The following is a 24,348-nucleotide window of genomic DNA, read 5'->3' on the forward strand; positions in this document are numbered from 1 at the left end:
TCAGCTCCCACTTAGGAGGAAGAACATTCTGTGTTTGGTTTTGTTCCTGTGTTAGTTTGTTGAGAATGATGGTTTCCAGCTTCATCCATGTCCCTGAAATGACATGAACTCATTGTTTTTTATGGCTGCATATTATTCCCTGGTGTATATATGCCACATTTTCTTTATCCCATCTATCATTGATGGGCATTTGGGTTGGTTCCAAGTCTTTGCTATTGTAAATAGTGCAGCAATAAACGTACGAGTGCATGTATCTTTATAGTAGAATGATTTATAATCCTTTGGGTATATACCCAGTAATGGGGTTGCTGAGTCAAATGGTATTTCTGGTTTTAGATCCTTGAAGAATCGCCACACCATCTTCCACAATAGTTAAACTGATTTATACTCTTACCAACAGTGTAAAAGCATTCCTATTTCTCCACAGCCTTGCCCACTTAACCATTTTTCTACCCTTCATTCAAAAGTGTTACATGAAGTAAATTAAATGATGTATGAAAAGAGTCTGGAATATATTAGATACTTCATAAATGAAACCTCTTGTCCTTTTATTAATGCAATGTGTTGATAAGAAAATTTACAATGATGCATTGATTTTGAAGCATTTGGATCTGGATACCTTTTAAAACATTGAAGATGAAAAAGCTCAAATAAATCTTAGGAGTATTCTTGGTTACATATGTTCAGAAATACAAACACCTTTTTTCCAGATAAAATTCCTAACAGAAAAATGAACCAATCAAGTCATAATTTAACAAAAATAAGCTCCCTTGCAAACTGGTACTATCAATATTGCTTATTTTCATTACATCTCATTAGTTATTTATAATAGTACTTGCTGTCTTATAACCTGAGTGCTTTACAATAGACAACATACTGAGTCTGACACTTAAACCGTAGGTAGGATGGGACTTGCATAATCCTGTTCATGATTTCTTGGTAACAGTGAGAGACAGTACTCCCCACCCCCAACTGCAGTGTACTTTGGTCCTAGAGAACAAAAGGAATTATCTACAGCTCCTCTCAACTGGCACTGTTTAATAAGACATAGAGATGCTACACTGGTGCTAGATGTAGGTTATAGAAGAAATTATATAAGTATTATCAAAAATGTAAAATAGGTGTGACACAACCTCAGAAAAAAGTAAATTGAATAATGAATTCAGGAAAGTATATCCTTCTCAATTTTCTTTCATATTTTTCTGATTATGTCAAATATAAGTCTCTCCTATACTATTGAAACCAAGCTAGTATTATTTTAAAATTCAGTGTTACAAGATTAAAATGTTATTTATAATCCCCAGGGTAAGTACTACAAAAATCAGAATAAAACAAAACAAACAAACAAGCAAACAAAAATGCAAGGCAAAAATAAGAAGGCAGTCAAATAGTCCACAAAAAAAAATCACAGAAATACAATTTTTAGAGAAAAAATATGATTTTAAGAGAATACTATACTATGAGCACTTGTACACCAATGAATTTGATAACGCAGATAAAACAAATGTTTAGAAACATACGAACTATCAAAACTAACTCAGGAAGAAATAGAACATAACAGGCCTATAATAAGTACAGAAATAAAATCATTAATCAAAAATTCTGGAAAGGAAAAGAAAGGAAAGAAAAGGAAAGGAAAGGAAAGGAAAGGAAAGGAAAGGAAAGGAAAGGAAAGGAAAGGAAAGGAAAGGAAAGGAAAGGAGAAGGAAAGGAGAAGAAAGGAGAAGGAAAGGAGAAGAAAGGAGAAGAAAGGAGAAGGAAAGGAGAAGGGGAGGAGAAGGGAAGCAGAAGGGAAGGAGAAGGGAAGGAGAAGGGAAGGAGAAGGCAGGGAGAAGGAAAGGAGAAGGAAGGGAAAAAAGAAACAAGACCTGATACCTTTACTTGTGAATTCTAACAAGTTTTTAATGAACACCAATACTTCTCAAACCCTTCCAATAAACAAAAGTGCAAAAAACACTTCCTAACTCATTCTATGAGGTCATCATTATGTGGATAAAAACAAAAAAACAAAACAAAAAACAAAACACACACACACACACACAAAAAACAGATACAGAAATCACAGGAAAATTATAGACAAATATCCTTTGGTTCCTTTGCAATAAATGCAAAAATCTTCAACCAAATTCTAATGAATTGAATCTGATAACATTTTCAAATAATTATACAGCCTGACCAGTCAAATTTATTCCAGGAATGCAAGATTTGTTCAACATATGAAAATCAATTGATGTGATACACCACATTAACAGAATGAAGGGGAAAACAAAACATGATCATAACAGAGTGAGAAAAAGCATTGGGAAGACCCAACACTCTTTCATGATAAAAACACTCAACAATTAGCACTAGACTGGTAGTTCCTCAACATGAAAAAGGGTATACATATATATGTGTGTATATATATATATATATACACACACACACACATACAAAACAGGCCAGGTGCAGTGGCTCATGTCTGCAATCCCAGCACTTTGGGAGGCCGAAGTGGGTAGATCATGAGGTCAGGAGATCGAGACCAACCTGGCTAACACAGTGAAAACCCATCTCTAGTAAAAATACAAAAAAAAATTAGCTGGGCATGGTGGCGGGTGCCTGTAGTTCCAGCTACTCGGGAGGCTGAGGTAGAAGAATGGTGTGAACCCAGGGAGGCAGAGCTTGCAGTGAACCTAGATTGCGCCACTGCACTCCAGCCTGGGCAACAGAGCGAGATTCCGTCAAAAAAACAAACAAACAAACAAACAAACAAAAAACCTAGCATTATATTAATAGTTAAAAAGATCAGAAACAAAGCAAGTATGCCTGCTTTCACCATTTCTGTTTGGCATTGTATTGGAGGTTCTAGTGAGAGAAATTAGGCAAGAAAATAAATAAAATGCATCCATATTAGAAAGGATTAAGTAAAATTATATTTATTCTTACATATAAAGAACATTTTATATGTATTGATCTTACATATAAAAAACCTTGAAGAATCCACAAGGACACTGACTAGAGCTAACAAACAAGCAATATTTTAGGGTACAAGATCAACATGACAAAATCAGTTGCAATTCTACACAACAGCAATGAACAATCTAAAAATGAAATAAAAAAATAATACCACTTACACTATAATTAAAAAATACCTAGTAATAAACTCAGTCAATGATCTGCAAGGCTTGTACACTGAAAACTAGAAAACATTGATAGAATAAATTAAAGAAGACCTAAAATAACAAGTGTTGAGTAGGATTTGGAGAAATTAAAATCCTCGTAGATTGCTGTTAGGGATGTAAAATTGTGCAGCCACTTTGGAAAAGACATCCCATGTTCACGAATTGGAAGAATTAATACGGGTAAGATGATAATACTCTCCAAACCAACCTACTGATTAATTGCGATCCTAATCAAAATCCTAAATATTTTTCACAGAAATAGAAAATGTGATTCTAAAATTCGTATGGATCCACAAATAGCCAACACAATCTGAAGGAAGAACAACAAATTTGGAGAGTTTATAGTTCAAACTGACTACAACTCTATAGTAATCAAAAGAGTGTGATAGTGGCACACAAAATATACAAAATATATACAAAATTTACAATACACAAAATTTAGCTCGATATACAAAATTTAGCTTGAAATTGATTAAAGACTTAAATATAAGAATTAAGTTCTACTAGAAGAAAACATAAGATAAACTCCCATGAATTTGGATTTAGCAATAGATTCTTTATATGATGCCTAAAACACACAAAATGAAATTAAAATAGATAAATGGGACTTAATCAAAATTAAAAACTTTTGTGAATCAAATAGCACTATCAAGAAAGTGAAAAACATCTACAGAATGGGATAAAGAGGTTGTAGATTATATCTGATAAGGGATTTTATCTAGTATATATAAAGCACTTTTACAATTCAATAATAAAGAAAGAACCCAGTCAAAAAATGGTCGAAACATCTGAATAGACACTTCACAAAAGAAGACATAAATGGTCGCTAAGCACATGAAATGTTGTTCAAAGTCATTAGCCATCAAAGAAATGCAAACTAAAACCACAATGAGAAATCACTTTACACCCACTGGGATGACTATATTTTTTTTAGAAAGGAAAATAGCAAGTGTTGTGCAGAATGTGGAGAACTTGAGACCCTCATAGATTGCTGGTAGGAATGTAAAATGGTGCAACCACTTTGAAAAATAATCTTGCTGTTCCTCAAAAGTTTAATGTAGAATTCTATATGACCCAGTGATTATAATTTTAGATACATATCCCAAAAATGGGAAACAGGTGTTCTCAAACAACACTAATGTCCATAACTGCACATGCACAATCCAAATGTCTGTCAACTGATGAACAGGTAAACTAATTGTGGTATATCTGTACAATAAAATATCATTTGAACATAAAATGTAATTAAGGGATGATAAATGCTACAACATAGATGGATATCAAAAACATTATGCTGAATAAATGCATCCAGACACCAAAGGTCACATATTGTTTAATTCCATTTATATAAAATATCCAGAATAGGTAAATCCATAGAGACAGAAAGCAAATTGGTGGTTGCTAGGATTGTGGAGAGGAAGGAATGCAGAGTGATTGCTTAATGATTGGGTTTTCATTTGAGGTAATGAAAATATTTTGGAACTTGATAGAGGTGATGGGTGTGCGACATTATAAATACACTAAATGCCACTGAATTGTACATATTAAAATGATTAGTTTTATATTATTTGATATTTAAATCAATTAAAGATAAATGTATCCTCAGTCTATACCCAAGGCAATTTAAATCAAATGCCTGGGTGGAGAATTTTAAGCCTCATTTTTTTAAAACAAATCATGTCACCATGCAATTCTAAATGCACAGCCAGAGTTAAGAACCACTTTGACTAACAGAGGTAAGAAAAATGAATCTTTAGATGACACTCATAGGTGATGTAATGCTGACCTACAATTAATTGTAAATCACCCCCATTCAGGAATTTCTTTCATATGGGCAGGTGTTATATCAAAACTAACATTACTACAGGGGAATTTAAAAACAAAATAGCATGTTAAACTTGTGCTCCATGGCACTGTGGAATTCATATTGTAATTCAAACACTATGAACATAAAGCCTCCTTCTGTACTAGTCAACAATTGAACTTTTCTGGCAAACATAGAGGGAGTTGTAGCATGCATTTTACATGAAAGTTGGTCATAGAATGTGTATTAGTCAGAGTTCTCCAGAGGAGTAGAACCAATAGTGATGCACGGCAGGGTGGCCCCAAAATAGGGCTGAGCCCTCAAGGATTCTTGGTTTTGCTCAGGAAAGAATTCAGGGACAAGAGAGAGGTAGAAGAAAACAACTTTATTGAAGTAGCAGTGTTACAGGTCCTGGTGGTGGTACAGTTCCAGCAGTGTTACTGCTCTGTGACTTCTGCAGAGCAGGGCTACCCCACAGGCAGTGTGTTTATAGTAACAGCTCAGGGAAGTTTTACGTTTATATTTATGCCCACTTTTAATTACATGTAGATTAAGGTGTGATTAATGCAGAAATGTCTAGGGAAAAGGTAGTAACTTTTGGGTCATTGAGTCATTGAATGGAAAGGTATAGGGACTCCTGAGTGTTGCCATCACAGTAACTCCCAGGTGTTGTCATAGCAATGGTAAACTAACATGGCACACTGGTGGGCTTATCTTATGGAAAGTTGCTTCCACCTTATTCCTGTTTTAGCTAGTCCTCAATTTGGTCTAGTGTCTGAGTCCTACCTCTGGACCAAAGTCCTGCCTCCTACCTCAATAGGAAGATTTACATAGGAAGAAATTTATTTATTTATTTATTTATTTATTTATTTATTTAGTGAAGGAAAACATCAGACATAGCTTTATTGCTGACTCCTGCCCCCTTCAGAGCCCATAGTCACAGGCCTCAGGACAGTTCTGTAAGTAAAGCTCTAGGAAACCTTGCCAGTCCTTCTCACTAGTGAGCAGGGCTGAGACTGTAGGATCTTCCTTCATGGCTGCCATCCACAGTTTAAGTTTTGGAGTGTGGTCTACACACTCATATAAATTCATTGCTTCCAGCCGTTCAAACCAGGGCCAGATGAGGTAATCAATCATAGAGATAGAATTGCCACCAAAGAACATCGTCTTCTTATTAGTCAGAACCTCTTCTAGCTCGGTAAATTCTTTACGAAATTCTTCTTTTAGGCCAGCATAGTCTTCTTTATTTTGGCTTCTAATAAAGCTTCCTACTAAGGATGGCACCTTAGAAAACAACTCTAAGATCATCTTCTGGCAAGCTTTCTCATAGGGGTCATCCGGCAACAGCTTCTTCCCTGGGTATGCTTCATCCAGGTACTCACAGGTGATGGGAGACTCAAAGATCAGCTGATCCTGACTGTTTTCCAGAACTGGCACGAGACCAAAGGGATTTTTCTTAAAGAACCACTCAGGCTTATTTTTCAGGTTGATATTGATGACTTCATGCCTGATTCCCTTGGCCTTCAGGACCAGACGCGTCCTCTCAGCAAACAGGCAGAACCTCATGCTGTAGACGCGGATCGAGCCCTCCGGGACCGGCCCCGGGGGCGCGCTTCCCGTCCCCAGGCTCCTGGCTGACTCCCTGGACATCGTGGCGCAGCGCAGGCTGAGCTCCTCTCGGAAAAAATTTATTATGAGGTAATGGCTCACACAATTATAGAGACTGAGAAGGCTCATAATCTCATAATCTGCCATCTACAAGCTGGAGACCCAAGAAAGCAAGTGGCATGATTCAGTCCAAGTCCTAAGCCCTGAGAACCAAGAGAGCTGATGGTTTAATTTTCAGTTCAAGAGCGGGAGAAGAATGTTACACTTCAAGCAGGCAGACAGGAAACAAAAGGGGTTAATTCCTCCTTCCTTCGTCTTTTATACTATTCAGGTCATCAATGGATTGGATGCTCCCCACTAATATATATATTGGGGAGAGCAATCTACTTTGCTGAGTCCATTGGTTCAAATGCTAATACCACTCAGAAACACCCTCACAGGCACACCTCAAAATAATGTTGAATCTGGGCAATGCTTGGCCTGGTCAAGTGGACACAGAGAATTAATCACTATAAAATGTAAAAGAAATGCTATAATCAGTATTGTCCAAGGGACCAATTTGTTATACACGTTGATATTTAAAAATCAGCGTATCTATTTTTTTTTTCTTCTGAAGACAGATAGAGAAGGGTCCATACTTACCTCTTTTACTTCCTATGTACAACAAGCATCTATATTCATTCTTTTTTTTTTTCTTTTTTTTTTCTTTCCTTTTTTTTTTTTAATTATACTTTAAGTTCTAGGGTACATGTGCATAACGTGCAGGTTTGTTACATATGTATACTTATGCCATGTTGGTGTGCTGCACCCATCAACTCGTCAGCACCCATCAATTCATCATTTATATCATGTATATATTTAAGGACAGCAATGCACCAGAGTAATACTCAAATGGGGCTCTCAATGTCTGCTTGTTTTAGGGCCACTGGAAACCTCTTTAGCAGAGTAATTTTCATGGTACCACAGGATCTTTATAAAGTTAGCAAGCTTAATTTTATACTCTAGCTTTAACAATTATTTTCTGTGTGACAATAGGCATGTCACTTACTGTCCCTGAACTCCAGTTCTTTATCTTGAAATCTATTGTGAGTATGAAGCAAGATTAAACTTTAAATATAACTACCAGAGTGTTTTTCACCACATTAGTAATAAATTAATTTAGTTTAATAAATTAATTTATTAATTTAGTTTAATTTAATTAATTTAGATTAATAAATTATTTTTTCACCACATTAAGTAATAAATTTATCTAATTAACAGATAAATTAATTAGATTAATAACAGAACCTTAGGAACATGAGAGACTGTTTCCCAGCAACCCTCCCCATCCCAGCAACCCTGCCCTATGATCCATTCCTCAAATAGCAACCTCTCTATAACTCTGAGAGTGCTGACCTATATTAAAAATGGAAGTCCCTCAATTACAAGAACAGAGGATAGTGTTGTGAAAGAAAAACATTACCTACTAGGGTATTTTTGCTGACAAACCCTGCCTTTCCTTTTCGGAAAAGCGTTTCTTGTTTGGAAAGCCTCCAAAAAAAGGAATTGCTTCTGTTCTTTTTTAAGAAAAGTTTTTGTATATATTTATAGGGTTCAAGTGTGATTTTGTTTCATAAATAGATTGCACAGTGGTGAAGTCTCGTCTTTTAGGGTATCCAACAGCCAGATAATGTACATTGAATCCATTAAGTAATTTCTCATCATCCATCTCTGTCCCACCCTTCTGAGTCTCCATTTTCTATTATTCCACACTCTATGTCCATGTGTACACATTGCGTAGCTTCCGCTTATAAGTGAAAACATGTAGTATTTTTCTGTGTCTGAGTTGTTTCACTTAAGGTGATGGCCTCCATTTTCATCCATGTTGTTTCAGAAAAACGTGATATAATTCTTTTTTAAGGCTGAATAGTATTGCTGTGTGTGTGTGTATATGTGTGTGTGTGTACCACATTTTATACAATCATCTGTTGGTCCTATGTCTTTGCTATTGTTAATAGTGCTGTGATAAATACGAGTGCAGACGTCATTTTAGCATTTCTTTTCTTTTTGGTGGATACTCAGTAGAGGGATTGCTGGATTAAATGGAATTTCTGTTGTTAATTCTTTGAGAAAACTTGATGCTGTTTTCATGAAGGTTATACTAATTTACATTCCTACCAGCAGTGTATGAGAGTTCCCTTTTTCTCCACATCTTTGCCAATATTTGGTTTTCTTTTTGTCTTTTTAATGATAGCCCTTCTGACCCATGTAAGAGGATATCTCATTATGGTTTTAATTGGCATTTCTCTGATGATTAGTGATGTTGAGCACTTTTTCATATGCTTGTTGGCCATTTGTATGTCGCTTTATCCTTAATAGAGGCAAGTGTCATTTGCAGAAATCAGATTAAGCTGTAGCTGTTATGGGTCATAATATCCATGTTATACATAGTGACAGTTGATTGTGATTCTTACTCTTGTTGGCTCCAGACCTCTCAAATATATATTTCCCTTCCCTTAAGTGTGTAAATATTAATGGTTACATTGTCCATCAGACAGATACTTTCATAAGAGACATTTTTAAGCATTTATTTTAAGTTCACGGGTACATGTGCAGGTTTGTTAAATAGGTAAACTTGTGTCATGGGGTTTGTTGTACAGATTATTTTATCACCCAGGTATTAAGCCTAGTACTCATTAGTTATTTTTTTCCTGACAGGCCCTATTTTGTGTTGTTCCCCTCTATGTGTCCATGTCTTGTCATCATTTAGCTCTCACTTAGGAGTGAGATCATGTTGTATTTGGTTTTCTGTTCCTGCATTAGTGTACTAAGGATAATGGACTCCAGCTCCATCCAGGTCCCTGCAAAGGACATGATCTCATTCTTTTTATGGGTGCATAGTATTCCATGGTGTATATGTACCACATTTTCTTTATCCAGCATATCATTTATAAGCATTTAAGTTGATTCCATGACCTTTATTATCAAATTCAAATATTTTTCTTTCAAGTGTGACTTTGAGTGTAAAGTGTAAGTAAATAGTATGATGTCGTAGTTCTTCTGAAACCAACTTACTGGCATTGCAACCTCTTTGCCATTTATCATAACAGAAAATAATAGATGAGACTGGACCACAGTGTTCTTAACTAAGTCCTTCCTAGCTAATTTATGCACTTTGTTAGAAACTGAAGGAAGTTTCTGCTTTCTAATGAAAGCTTAGAACATTATTCCTGGGTAAGGAGCTGATCTATGAGGCAAAATAGGTATTTAGTATTTATGAATTCATCAGCAAGTTTTCAGAGGACCTAGATACCGGGTATGCACAAAAATCTAACACTCACACTATTAAGGAATAAAGTGTGTTTTCTAGAACCAGTTTCTTTTTGGAAATGGTCATTTGTACTGGGGACACACACCACCAAGGATGTACTATAGAGGTGGAATTATCAAGTAAATGTGCCCTCTGTCTTTTCTTCTTTCTTACAAATGTAATATATGTTGACTGGCTGAATCATTATTCAACTAACCTTGAGCACCTAATATGTTTCATGAATGGTGTTAAACACTCCCCAGTGCTAAGTGGTGAGCAAGAGGGACATAGTCCCCATCCTCAAGGAGCTTGCAGATCAGTGTGAAATAGCAAAAAGAAAAAAGTATGTTTGATTGCAATGACATATTATTCAAATGGTATGCAGGAAGAGTACAGGTTTCTGTGAGGGACTCATGTAAACAAGGGAATCAAGGAAAGCCTCTTTGCTTATGTCACTTTGAAATTGAGAATGAGAATAACAATAAATTAATCATGTGAAAACTTGCAGGAAGAACATACCAGGAAGCAGAAGAGTAAGTAGAAGGTCTTTGAAGTGGGAGTGGGCTTCAGGAATTTAAAGAATAGCTGAAGTAGACTGGGCCAGGAAGAAAGGGTGATAGGGAATAAGTTCCTAGAGGTAGTCTTATGACAAATAATCATGGAGAGTCTTGACTGCAGTAAAGTTTGGCTTGTAGTTATAAGTGTGATAGGCATCAACTGGTGGCTTCTAAGCAAGAGATTCACATGACCTGATATATACTTTTAGAAAAAGATATTCTAGGATCTCTATGATGAATGGGATTTGGGGATCAAGAGTGGAGTGAGGAGTTCATAAGGGGGTTATTGTGAAAAACAATTGGAAACTTTATAAAAGCACACAAATTATTTTTGCTCTGAGGTATCCACTATTATTATTCTGAGGTGTTTTCTTCCGATTACTTATATAAAAAATGAAATTGTAATGTGCACTTTGATTGGCAACTTACTTTTTTATTAGTGTTCTGAAGCCAGTTTCAATAGAACTTTCTGGCAAGAGAAGAGGGAGAGGGCAGATGTTTCTTACTTCTCAGTTTGAATAAACTTTGTTCTGTTCCCTGTTCTTTCCTCCTTAGCTCTCCCCCGGCCAGGGTACTGTTTCTTATGGTCTACATGGATCCAGATAAACAGAAGATGAATAAAAGGGCCTGGCTGCAGTGTTAGCAGGTTTAAAACAGATCATTCTTTAATCATTGCTTCTTTGAAATCTGAACATTCTGTAGCCCTCACTCCTCTACCCCAAGACTTCTGTACCTTACTGTTTCCACCCACCCCCCCCCACACACACACACTTGCATCAGAGTGCCTGGAGTTTGCTAAAAAAAGTCTGATATTCTGTTTTTCAGGCACTGCATGGCAGAATTAGAAAGTCCCTTATTTGGCAGAAAAGGAAATGGAGGTCCAGGAAGGACTAATAATTTGTGTCACATTCCAGGAAATGAGTGCAAGAGCGTAGACTAAATCTTGGGTCTTTTAGCTCCCAGACTAGTTCTCTTTTCTCTACAGTAGCAGCACTTTGTTTCATAATTATCAGCAAATCCAGTTTTCAGCATATCTATTAGCAACAGATTCAGGGCCAGAGAGGAAACAGAAAAAGGGCAGAACCCAGTCCTGGAACACTGAAAACAATCTGAGTTCTCATTAAAATAATTACTACCATTTTGCTGGTTCAAGACAACTTTGAGCTTGGGCTTGAAGTTACTGTGTGGGGAGCTCTCGTTAATTGGTTTCTTTCTACAGCTTTATGACTTACTTTTTTAAGTGACTTTGTGACTTTCCTTTCTTCTTCCCTTCCTTTCCCCCCCTTCCTTTTCTTCTTTCATCTCTCTCTCTCTCCCCCTCTCTCTTTCTTATTTTTAAAACTAATTCATGCCAAGTCTCTGTCTTTGGTCACTAAGTTCAATTTGAGTGTTAAATATCACATTTATAAACTGAGTCAAATCAAGAAATGATTAGCAAGAGAAATGGTAGAAAGTTCAGAAATTTAGATGAGAGAAAGTTACAGTTCTCATGGAAATAGTTGTCTCACCCAGGGCTTATTTATATATGACTAAGATGAAATGTGTCCATGAATCAGCATCTATTATTAGATATTGATAATTCAGTTTGTATGCATAGGGATGAAGAGCCTGCATGTGCTGGGAGCCAGCTCATACAAATTATTTTAAATGCTTACACTTTGCTCTCATGTTTCTATTTCATTTTGAGCCGCAGCTAAACATCCCTCCTAACATCTTTTTCTCATGTAGCTTTTCAGACTGAATTGGTAGGCTGAATGGAGATAAGGATATCAAGGGGAGGAGGTTATTTCATGTTCTTTCACCATTCTCTTATCCAAACTGCAAAAGTAACTACAGATAAATGAAATGAAGTATTAGAAGCACATAAAAAGAATGCAATATAAGCCTGGCATGGTGGCTCATGCCTGTAATCCCAGCAATTTGGAAGGCCTAGGCAGATGAATCATTTCAGGGCAGGAGGTCAACACCAGCCTGACCAACATGGTGAAACCCCGTCTCTACTAAAAATACAAAAATTAGCTGAGTGTGGTGGTGGGTGCCTGTAATCCCGGCTACTCAAGAGGCTCAATTAGGAGATTTGCTTGAACCCTGGAGGCAAATGCTGTAGTGAGCCAGGATCACACCACTGAACTCCAGCCTGGGTAACAGAGTGAGACACTGTCTCAAAGAAAAAAAAAAAAAAAGAGTGAAATATAAAAACAAAAACCTGTTCCTTACTAATACCAATTACACATGACATAGATTGCCATCAAGATGTCTTGTACACCTAAGTTCCATATATTGTACTAAGAGTTTTCATGTATATTTTCTCTTCATTCTCATGACAATCTTGCAAAGTAAGAATTTTAGCTTCAATTCCTGGTGGGGAAACAAAAAATTTGAAAGATCAAGTAATTCACCCAAAGTCAAATAGTTAATGGTGCGGCTGACATTTAAAACCGAGGATGCCCAACTCTAATGCTTATAGCCTTATTCGGGACTGCATTGGTAGGGAAATATAGAAATAAATAATTCCTCATTGTTGGAACATAAAGTTAACAATGAAAAAGGGAAATCAATTTGTTTGACAGAGTGAGGTTTGGTTAATCTCATTTTGTCTTCATATTTTATCTTGATTTGACTCAGTTTATACATTTGATGTTTGACTAACATTCAAAATTGAACTTGGTGACCAAAAACAGAGAGCTGGCATGAATCAAGTTTAAAAACAAAAGGAAGGAAGAAAGGGAAAGAAGGAAGGAAGGAAGGAAGGAAGGAAGGAAGGAAGGAAGGAAGGAAGGAAGGAAGGAAGGAAGGAAGGAAGGAAGGAAGGAAAAGAAAGAAAGAAAGATAACAGATCTAGTTTGAACTCTGGGGATTGCATCTTGTTAACATTGTAATTATTGTTCCATATCTTGCTCCTGTAAAATATTCTTGTGCTAATGATATTTAAAAATAAATAAATAAAACTCTATAAATTAGCCTCATTGGAATGTTAGAATTAAAAAGAGCTTAGAAATCATGTATTACACCTCCATGGTTTTAAAAATAAGGAAACCAAGCCCGAGAGAGGGACTGTGACTTGCCCAAGGTTTCACAGAGAGTGATTGCCACACCCTGCTTTAGAATATTGGTATAGATATATTGGAGATCACTTAATTTTGCTTCCTGAGGCATTATTATGACTTAATTTAATAGAAGTTGAACAACTATCAAGAAAATATATAAACTAAAGGCCTACAAAATAAATCTACCAATCAATAATTATTTATACATTGTTTTCCTGATGCCCAAGTCCTGTGCTAAGCTATGTTGTGAGAAACAGAGATGAATATGATTTAGTCCTTGCCCCTAAGAGCCTCAGTTTTTGTAATAAAATAAAAATAACATATGCATAAATTAAATGACCCAAAAGGCAACATAAAATAGTGGAAAGAGAACAGGAATGGGAATCACGGGAATCAGGGTATCTGCATCTGATTCCCTATTCTAATACAACTTATTGTAGGATCACTAATTATGCCATTCTGGCAATGTTTTGGCTTTGTTTCCTTCCCTGAAATAAGGGGATTTGATGATTGCCACGTCAAGGAATGGTATGAGAGGGTAAGGGCTCTCCCTATCTCCATCAGGTCCTGCTGCTTAAAGAGGATAATATCAACACATTCCTAACATCAACAAATACATAATTATATATACTATTTGTTATATATAATATATTATAATATAATGCTGCTTGTTATTATATATTTTAAATGCTATGTTATAATATATATCAACAAGCAGCATTTTCTCAATCTTGCCAATACAGTATCAAGTCAGATGTTCTAAGGAACTCCCCACACCTCCCTTTTTTAAATTAAATATCCATCTTTAACCTTTTGTTATATAGAGCCAATTTCTAAGAGTCCTTCCAAATTTAGATTCTAAGCCAGTTATGCTAAGTATGATCAGTGTGGCACAGTCAGTGGTGTTATTGGAGCACAAAAGAAAAAGTCATCAGCAAGAGTAATGAAAATAGGGAAACATCTCTGGATTAGATTGGACCTGCGGTAAAAGGTGTTGGGTTTAAAATAGACTGAAGAGCTACTCGGGAGGCTGAGGCGGGAGAATGGCGTGAACCCGGGAGGCGGAGCTTGCAGTGAGCCGAGATCGCACCACAGCACTCCAGCCTGGGAAACAGAGTGAGATTCTGTCTCAAAAAAAATAAATAAATAAAGTTAAAAAAATAAAGATAAAAAAGTAGGCTGAGGAGCAGTGAGTACATTCTGAGAAGAGGGGTCAGGGAACACAGAGATGGAAAAACCCAAGAGATGCCTAGAGGAGAGTGAAAAATCTAATTTGGTTGAAATAGATAAATGGATGACAGCAGTGGCTTGGTAAAGTAATCTGCTGTTAGACAAATTTCCAGGCCAAGTACTGTTACTCTGTTTGTTGTTGTTGTTGCTGCTGTTGGTTGGTTGGTTGCTTTTGTTTTGTTTTGTTTTTGCCATTTTTATTGGATTCCAAAGGAGGCATGCTGAGCTAAGGAAATGAAAGGTGATACTAAATTTCATTTGAGGCCACAGGCAATCAGCTTATAAGCTACAACACCAATAAAAAATAAAAATATTAAGTTTTCATCGTATGCTTATTCCCATTCTGGTCCTAGGCTGTTGCTTTTGTGACCTTCTCTTCCTTCTCATAGTTGTTCTTCTATTAACCCAAATTCACAAATGCTGGAGCCTAAAATGTGATTTAGAACAGTAACTTTCTTGTTGCTCCCCAGGTGAGACAAACCCACAAAAGTCCAGTGAGGGCCTAGCCAGGAAACTACCACCAACCAAGGGGAAGAATGATCCAGAAGAGATAGAGTGACCTCAGAACGGTGAGCTAGAACCTCCAAATGGCACGCTGGAGTAGATGCAAGAAGAGTAGCAGTCCTGGCTAATAGAAAAGATTCAGAAAGGTGGTACTGCAAACAACTTGGAAGAAATTCACACAGGTCTTGATTTTATCAACACTTTATTGAATTCACTGGCAAAAAAAGGAACTGGGAACATAGATTAAAAAGGGAAAGAACAACTTATACTGTAACAATTGTCTTTATTCTGCACCCACCCCTTAATACCACTATTTTCCTATGAATAAACGAATGCAGCTGGGGGGCGCCCAAGATGGCCAAATAGCAACAGCTCCAGCCTCCCGCTCCCAGCGTTAGTGACAAAGAAGACGGGTGATTTCTGCATTTTCAACTGAGGTACCGGGTTCATCTTACTGGGGCATATCGGACAGTTGGTGCTGGTCCCCCGGTGCAGCCTGACCAGCGAAAGCTGAAGCAGGGCGAGACATCGCCTCACCTGGGAAGCACAAGTGGGAAGGGAATTCCTTTTCCTAGCCAAAGGAAATTGAGACACACAACACCTGGAAAATAGGGTAACTCCCACCCTAATACTGTGCTTTACCAAGGGTCTTAGCAAATGGCACACCAGGAGATTATATCCCACACCTGGCCCAGAGGGTCCCACGCACATGGAGCCTCCCTCATTGCTAGCACAGCAGTCTGAGGTCTAACTGCAAGGTGGCAGTGAGACTAGGGGAGGGGCACCCACCATTGCTGAGGCTTAAGTACATAAACAAAGCCACCGGGAAGCTCAAACTGGGTGGAGCCCACCACAGCTCAAGGAGGCCTGCCTGCGTCTGTAGACTCCACCTCTGGGGACAGGGCATAGCTAAACAAAAACAGCAGGAACCTCTGCAGATGTAAATGTCCCGGTCTGACAGCTTTGATGAGAGCAGTGGTTCTCCCAGCACAGAGGTTGGCATCTGAGAATAAAATAAAAATAATGTAATAAAATAAAAATAGCATATGCATAAATTAAATGACCCAAAAGGCAACATAAAATAGTGGAAAGAGAACAGGAATGGGAATCATGGGAATCAGGGTATCTGCATCTGATTCCCTATTCTAATTCTAATCCTTGACCCCTGAGTAGCCTAACTGGGAGACATCCCCCACTAGGTGCAGACTGACACCTCACATCCCACACGGCTCTGTAGACCCTGAGACGAAGCTTCCAGAGTAAGAATCAGACAGCAACACTCGCTGTTCAGCAATATTCTATCTTCTGCAGCCTCTGCTGCTGATACCCAGGCAAACAGGGTCTGGAGTGGACCTTAAGCAAACTCCAACTGACCTGCAGCTAAGGGTCGTGACTGTTAGAAGGAAAACTAACAAACAGAAAGGACATGCACACCAAAACCCCATCAGTAAATCAGCATCATCAAAGATCAAAAGGAGATAAAACCACAAAGATGGGGGAAAAGCAGTGCAGAAAAGCTGGAAATTCAAAAAATCAAATAACATCTCTCCCTCCAAAGGAATGCATTTCATCACCAGCAATGGAAAAAAGCTGGATGGAGAATGACTTTGACGAGTTGAGAGAAGAAGGCTTGAATTGATCAAGTTTCTCAGAGCTAAAGGAGGAACTATGTAACCAGCATGAAGAAACTGAAAACCTTGAAAAAAGAATGGATGAATGATGAAAGGATAACTAGAATAATCAACAGAGAGAAGACCTTAAAAGAACTGATAGAGATGAAAACCATAACACAAGAACTATGTAACAAATGCTCAAGCTTCAGTAACCAACTCAATCAACTGGAAGAAAGAGTATCAGTGATTAAAGATCAAATGAATGAAATGAAGCGAGAAGAGAAGTGTAGAGAAAAAGAGTAAAAAGAAATGAACAAAGCCTCCAATAAATATGGGATTATGTGAAAAGACCAAATCTACGACTGATTGGTGTGCCTGAAAGTGACGGGGAAAATGGAACCAAGTTGGAAAACACTCTAGAAGATATCATGCAGGAGAACTTCCCCAACCTAGTAAGGCAGGCCAACATTCAAATTCAGAAAATACAGAGAATGGCACAAAGATACACCTTGAGAAGAGCAACTCCAAGACACATAATTGTCAGATTCACCAAAGATGAAATGAAGGAAAAAATGTTAAGGGGAGCCAGAGAGAAAGGTCGAGTTACCCACAGAGGAAAGCCCATCAGAATAACAGCAGATCTCTCGGCAGAAACTCTCAAATCCAGAAGAGAGTGGAGGCCAATATTCAACATTCTTAAAGAAAAGAATTTTAAACCCAGAATTTCATATCCAGCCAAACTAAGTTTCATAAGTGAAGGAGAAATAAAATCCTTTACAGAGAAGCAAATGCTAAGAGATTTTTTCACCACCAGGCCTGCCCTACAAGAGATCCTGAAGGAAGCACTAAACATGGAAAGGAACAACATGTACCAGCAATTGCAAAAACATGTCAAAGTGTAAAGGCCATCAATGCTAGGAAGAAACTGCATCAACTAACGAGCAAAATAACCAGCTAGTATCATAATGACAGGATCAAGTTGACACATAACAATATTAACCTTAAAGGTAAATGGACTAAATGGTCCAATTAAAAGACACGGACTGGTAAATTTGATAAATAGTCAAGACCCATCAGTCTGCTGTATTCAGGAGACCCATCTCACATGCAGAGACACACACAGGCTCAAAATAAAGGGATGGCAGATGATCTACCAAGCAAATGGAAAACAAATAAAACAGGGGTTGCAATCCTAGTCTCTGATAAAACAGACTTTAAACCATCAAAGATCAAAAGAGACAAAGAAGGCCATTACATAATGGGAAGGGGATCAATTCAACAGGAAGAGCTAACTATTCTAAATATATATACACCCAATACAGGAGCACCCAGATTCATAAATCAAGTCCTTAGAGACTTACAAAGAGACTTAGACTCCCAAACAATAATAATGGGAGACCTTAACACCACACTGTCAACATTAGACAGATCAACGAGACAGAAAGTTAACAAGGATATCCAGGAATTGTACTCAGCTCTGCACCAAGCAGACCTAATAGATATCTACAGAACTCTCCACTCCAAATCAACAGAATATACATTCTTCTTAACACCACATCACACTTATTCCAAAATTGACCACATAGTTGAAAGTAAAGAACTCCTCAGCAAATGTAAAAGAATAGAAATATAACAAATGTCTCTCAGACCACAGTGCAATCAAACTAGAACGCAGGGCAAAGAAACCCAGTCAAAACCGCTCAACACATGGAAACTGAACAACCTGCTCCTGAATGACTACTGGGTACATAACGAAATGAAGGCAGAAATAAAGATGTTCCTTGAAACCAATGAGAACAAAGATACAACATACCAGAATCTCTGGGACACATTTAAAGCAGTGTGTAGAGGGAAATTTATAGCACTAAATGCCCACAAGAGAAAGCTGGAAAGATCTAAAATTGACACCATAATATCCCAATTAAAATAACTAGAGAAGCAAAAGCAAACACATTCAAAAGCTAACAGAAGGGAAGAAATAACTAAGATCAGATCAGAACTGAAGGAGATAGAGACACAAAAAAACCCTCCAAAAAATCAATGAATCCAGGAGCTGGTTTTTTGAAAAGATCAACAAAATTGATAGACCGCTAGCACGACTAATAAAGAAGAAAAGAGAGAAGAATCAAATAGATGCAATAACAATTGATAAAGGGGATATCACCACCGACCCCACAGAAATACAAACTACCATCAGAGAATATTATAAACACCGCTACGCAAATAAACTAGAAAACCTAGAAGAAAAGGATAATTTCCTGGACACTTACACTGTACCAAGACTGAACGAGGAAGAAGTTGAATCCCTGAATAGACCAATCCCTGAACAGACCAGCAGGCTCTGAAATTGAGGCAATAATTTATAGCCTACCAATCAAAAAAAGTCCAGGACCAGATGGATTCACAGCTGAATTCTACCAGAGGTACAAGCAGGAGCTGATACCATTCCTTCTGAAACTATTCCAATCACTAGAAAAAGAGTGAATCCTCCCTAACTCATTTTATGAGGCCAACATCATCCTGATACCAAAGCCTGGTAGAGACCCAACAAAAAAAGAGAATTTTAGACCAATATCCCTGATGAACATCGATGCAAAAATCCTTAATAAAATACTGGCAAACCGAATCCAGCAGCACATCAAAAAGCTTATCCACCATGATCAAGTAGGCTTCATCCCTGGGATGCAAGGCTGGTTCAACATACACAAATCAATAAACATAATCCAGCATATAAACAGAACCAAAAACAAAAACCACATGATTATCTCAATGAATGCAGAAAAAGCCTTTGACAAAATTCAACAGCCCTTCATGCTAAAAACTCTCAATAAATTCGGTATTGATGGAACGTATCTCAAAATAATAAGAGCTATTTATGGCAAATCCACAGTCAATATCATACTGAATGTGCAAAAACTGGAAGCATCCCCTTTGAAAACTGGCAAAAGACAGGGATGCCCTCTCTCAGCACTCCTATTCAACATAGTGTTGAAAATACTGGCTAGGGCAATCAGGCAAGAGAAAGAAATAAAGAGTATTCCGTTAGGAAAACAAAAAGTCAAATTGTCCCTGTTTGCAGATGACATGATTATATATTAAGAAAACCCCATTGTCTCAGCCCAAAATCTCCTTAAGCTGATAAGCAACTTCAGCAAAATCTCAGGATACAAAATCAATGTGCAAAAATCACAAGCATTCTTATACACCAGTAACAGACCAACAGAGAGCCAAACCATGAATGAACTCCCATTCACAATAGCTTCAAAGAGAATAAAATACCTAGGAATCCAATTATGCTCATGGATAGGAAGAATCAATATTGTGAAAATGGCCATGCTGACCAAGGTAATTTATAGATTCAATGCCATCCCCATTAAGCTACCAATGACCTTCTTCACAGAATTGGAAAAAACTGCTTTAAGGTTCATGTGGAACCAAAAAAGACCCAGAATTGCCAAGACAATTCTAAGCCAAAAGAAAAAAGCTGGAGGCATCACGCTACCTGACTTCAAACAATACTACAAGGCTACAGTAACCAAAACAGCATGGTACTGGTACCAAAACAGAGATATAGACCAATGGATCAGAACAGAGCCCTCAGAAATAATACCACACATCTACAGCCATCTGATCTTTGACAAACCTGACAAAAACAAGCAATGGGGAAAGGATTCTCTATTTAATAAATGGTGCTGGGAAAATTGGCTACCCATAAGCAGAAAGCTGAAACTGGATCCTTTCCTTATTCCTTATACGAAAATTAATTCAAGATGGATTAGAGACTTAAATGTTAGACCTAAAACCATAAAAACCCTAGAAGAAAACCTAGGTAATACCATTCAGGACATAGGCATGGGCAAGGACTTCATGTCTAAAACACCAAAAGCAATGGCAACAAAAGTCAAAATTAATAAATGGGATCTAATTAAACTAAAGAGCTTCTGCACAGCAAAAGAAACTACCATCAGAGTGAACAGGCAACCTACAGAATGGGAGAAAATTTTTGCAATCTACTTATCTGACAAAATGCTAATATCTAGAACTCACAAACAACTCAAACTAATTTACAAGAAAAAAACAATCCCGTAAACTAGTTCAACCATTATGGAAAACAGTATGGCAATTCCTCAAGGATCTAGAACTAGATGTACCATATGACCCAGCCATCCCACTACTGGGTATATACCCAAAGGATTATAAATTATTCTACTACAAAGACACATGTACACGTATGTTTATTGCGGCACTATTCACAATAGCAAAGACTTGGAATCAACCCAAATGTCCATCTGTGACAGACTGGATTAAGAAAATGTGGCACATATACACCATGGAATACTATGCAGCCATAAAAAAGGATGAGTTTGCGTCCTTTGTAGGGACATGGATGCAGCTGGAAACCATCATTCTTAGCAAACTATCACAAGAACAGAAAACCAAACACCGCATGTTCTCACTCATAGGTGGGAACTGAACAATGAGATCACTTGGACTCGGGAAGGGGAACATCACGCACTGGGGCCTATCATGGGGAGGGGGGAGGGGGGAGGAGGGAGGGATTGCATTGGGGAGTTATACATGATATAAATGATGAATTGATGGGTGCTGACGAGTTGATGGGTGCAGCACACCAACATGGCATAAGTATACATATGTAACAAACCTGCACGTTATGCACATGTACCCTAGAACTTAAAGTATAATAAAAAAAAAAAAAAAAAAAAAAAAAAAGCCTAGTAAATAAGTCTCAGAAAGGTCACCATCTTGACTAGGATCACACAGCTGGGAAGCAGCAGAGTTGGGATCCAAACCGATACCTGTCTGTATGTATATACTTTATCTTTTAAATGTTTTGACAGCATAGCTTATATCTCATTACATAGCAATTCGTCACATCATTATTTTAATTTTTTTCTTCTGTAACATTTCTAAAACAAATAGAAGGTAAAAGATTATACCTGTCAGGGTTCATGTTCATGAACGGCCGATGTCATCATAGCAGCAAATTAAACTGTGCTCCAATTGAAAAAAAAAAAGAAAAGAAAATAGATTCAAATTCAGTATGTCATATAGTACAATAAATTGTGGGTGCCCTCATGGACTTTACAATCTAGGAGAGAAAATGTGGTTTCACAGGGAAATAGAATTTAAACTGAATCACACATGATTTGTAAAACTACATAGACAGAGAGGAGGGGTAAATGTAGGCATGTCAGAGAAACAGTATGAACAGAGCCAGAAATGTGAATGTTTAATGATTTTTCAAGAGACTTTGAGTTTTTCCTATTTGATATTTATGCAGGTTTGGTTATTTGATGTAATTAACTAGATCAGGGATTGTAGGAACTGCATTGAATAAAGAAAGTACTTTGAACATTTAACGGTCCCTCAGCAAATCTATACATGGCCAAACAATACCGCTAGGTAACCTATTCCTGCCCTCAGTTGTTCCCTTTGCAGTTGTAAAGTTCTTTTAGATTTGTCTCAAATTCATTCTTTCCCAAAGTTCTAAAGACCTGGCTCCCCATCTACGGAATATATTTATAGGGGACACGGACTATACAATATAGGATCTCTATTGTTTCCCTAAGACTATGGTCAATCTCTGATATTTGAATTTTTCAGAGATCCTTGGCCCTAAGCATAACTCACTGTACTGGAAAATTGGACCTAACTAATTGATGGTAGGGGCCTAGTTCAATGGTTCCTTTCTGTTATCTTCAAGGGGCCTCAGTGTTGTCTTGACCCTGAGTGCCACTTCAAGCCTTCATTATTTTCTAAGGCACAAATAAGGGGTTTAAAATATTTATTAATATCCTCTGTGTTGCTATGAGTTGAGGAGGGCACTTTATCTCCCCTCCCTGATTTCATTCTTAATACTATATGTTCTTTATGTGTCCTCATATTTAAATAGTCATTATGATTTCAAAATAATTCTCATCTTCATTTCTTACTGAATCTTCACAACAGTCTTGTGCAGCAAAAAAGGCAGATATTATTCCATGGTATAGCAGATGAGAAGACAGCTTCAGGGTGGTAAATTGTCTTGCTCAAGATCACATCGTTAAGAAAGAGCAGAGCTAAGACTAGAACCCAACTTTAATTATTATCAAGTGGTTAAGCGGTAAACCCAATCTTGCTATTATTTAAACTCTTGTACTATAGTTTTTCAGGGAACAGGAAGTAGAGAGATGGAGTTGACATTTGACTGGCCCCAAAAATAATAGATCAGAGTTACTGCATATAGTCCCTTCTCTAGAACTAAGTATAAAAAGGAGATTTCCAGAAAATTCTGATAACTTAGTGTTGGTCAGCCAGTCTTTTTTCTCTGCTTCTATAAGCTTAATGGATAACGATCGTTATTCATGTTAATAACAGGCTGATTTCAAAAAATGGATTAATGTATCTCAAATAGGATTTCAGATACATAGGGGAATTTTCACAAAGTGCCTCTAAAGAGGAAGGAAGCAGTGGACAGAATGAGCAATTTTTTTTAAAGCATTATGACAAATAGAAAATAATCTAAGAGCAATACAAAAGTAGTTTTGAATACACTATGCTTTTGATGAAACAAATAATAATTTTGGAAATTTAACTATACGTGTGTGTGTGTGTGTGTGTGTGTGTGTGTGTGTGTGTGTGTGTGGTGATATTTATAGTCCAAGAAATTTTAGGCATCAAAACCAGCTAATACCTCAGTGATTCAGAGCTCAAATATCCAGCAACCCCACCTATCAAAATACAGCTAACAGAGCCAGAAAGCAAGCACAATTAATCCCGAATTGATAGAATAGATGTCATAAAGTTCATAAACTAAAACTCACACTCTGTTCTATAGGAGATCTCACTTTTCTACACATTATTTCCAAGTAAAACAAGCAGGATTTTACTCATTTTTATTAAGTTAAAGCTCTGTTCTAACTAGCTGGATTAGTGTTTTCAAAGCCACACACACACACACACACACACACACACACACACACACACACAATTAGAAAGAACTCATCAAAACAATACAGATTACATCAGACAGGCATGCTGACTGTAGCAAGAAATGAGTATTGAGAACTTTAAAAGGTGGAGATATAACCACTATATAAATTTTAAAATTTCGGCTGGGTGTGGAAGCTCACGCCTGTAATCCCAGCACTTTGGGAGGCTGAGGTGCGTGGATCATGAGATCAGGAGTTCGAGACCAGCCTGGCCAATATGGTGAAACCTCGTCTCTACTAAGAATACAAAAAAACTAGCTGGGCATGGTGGCAAACACCTGTGGTCCCAGCTAGTTGGGAGGCGGAAGCAGAAAAATCACTTGAACCCAGGAGGTAGAGGTTGCAGTGAGCCAAGATTATGCCACTGCACTCCAGCCTGGGCAATAGAGGGAGACTCTGTCTCAAAAAAAAAAAAAAAAAAAAAAAAAAAAGAAAAAAAACATGGGGCTATTTTAGTGTATGTACAAACAATCCTACAGATTTCAATAGCCCTGAAAGAAGCAATGTATACAGTACAATAACTAATATTTATAATGATGACCT

The 24,348-nt window shown here is 37.4% G+C and overlaps 1 protein-coding gene across 2 annotated transcripts; it reads right to left on the reverse strand.

Moving 5' to 3' along the window:
* Positions 1 to 5,830: 5,830 nt before the first annotated feature.
* Positions 5,831 to 6,640, reverse strand: LOC104675852 (glutathione S-transferase omega-1-like). Of its 2 annotated transcripts, XM_010380508.2 has the most exons (2): positions 6,250 to 6,546; positions 5,890 to 6,150 (listed from the first exon to the last, which is right to left on the reverse strand). In XM_010380508.2, exons 1-2 carry the CDS (start codon positions 6,529 to 6,531, stop codon positions 5,890 to 5,892), a joined length of 543 nt encoding a protein of 180 aa, XP_010378810.2. In that variant the 5' UTR covers positions 6,532 to 6,546. The 2 variants fall into 2 exon arrangements, with proteins under 2 accessions (XP_010378809.2, XP_010378810.2); XM_010380507.2 differs by having other exon boundaries at positions 5,831 to 6,640.
* Positions 6,641 to 24,348: the final 17,708 nt, after the last annotated feature.

The sequence above is a fragment of the Rhinopithecus roxellana genome, chromosome 7, assembly GCF_007565055.1.
Source record: "Rhinopithecus roxellana isolate Shanxi Qingling chromosome 7, ASM756505v1, whole genome shotgun sequence".
Classification (NCBI taxonomy): domain Eukaryota; kingdom Metazoa; phylum Chordata; class Mammalia; order Primates; family Cercopithecidae; genus Rhinopithecus; species Rhinopithecus roxellana.

What these genes read in the sequence shown, in the direction of transcription:
- LOC104675852 (XM_010380507.2), bottom strand. Translation starts at nt 6,615, where the DNA reads ATGTCCAGGGAGTCAGCCAGGAGCCTGGGGACGGGAAGCGCGCCCCCG.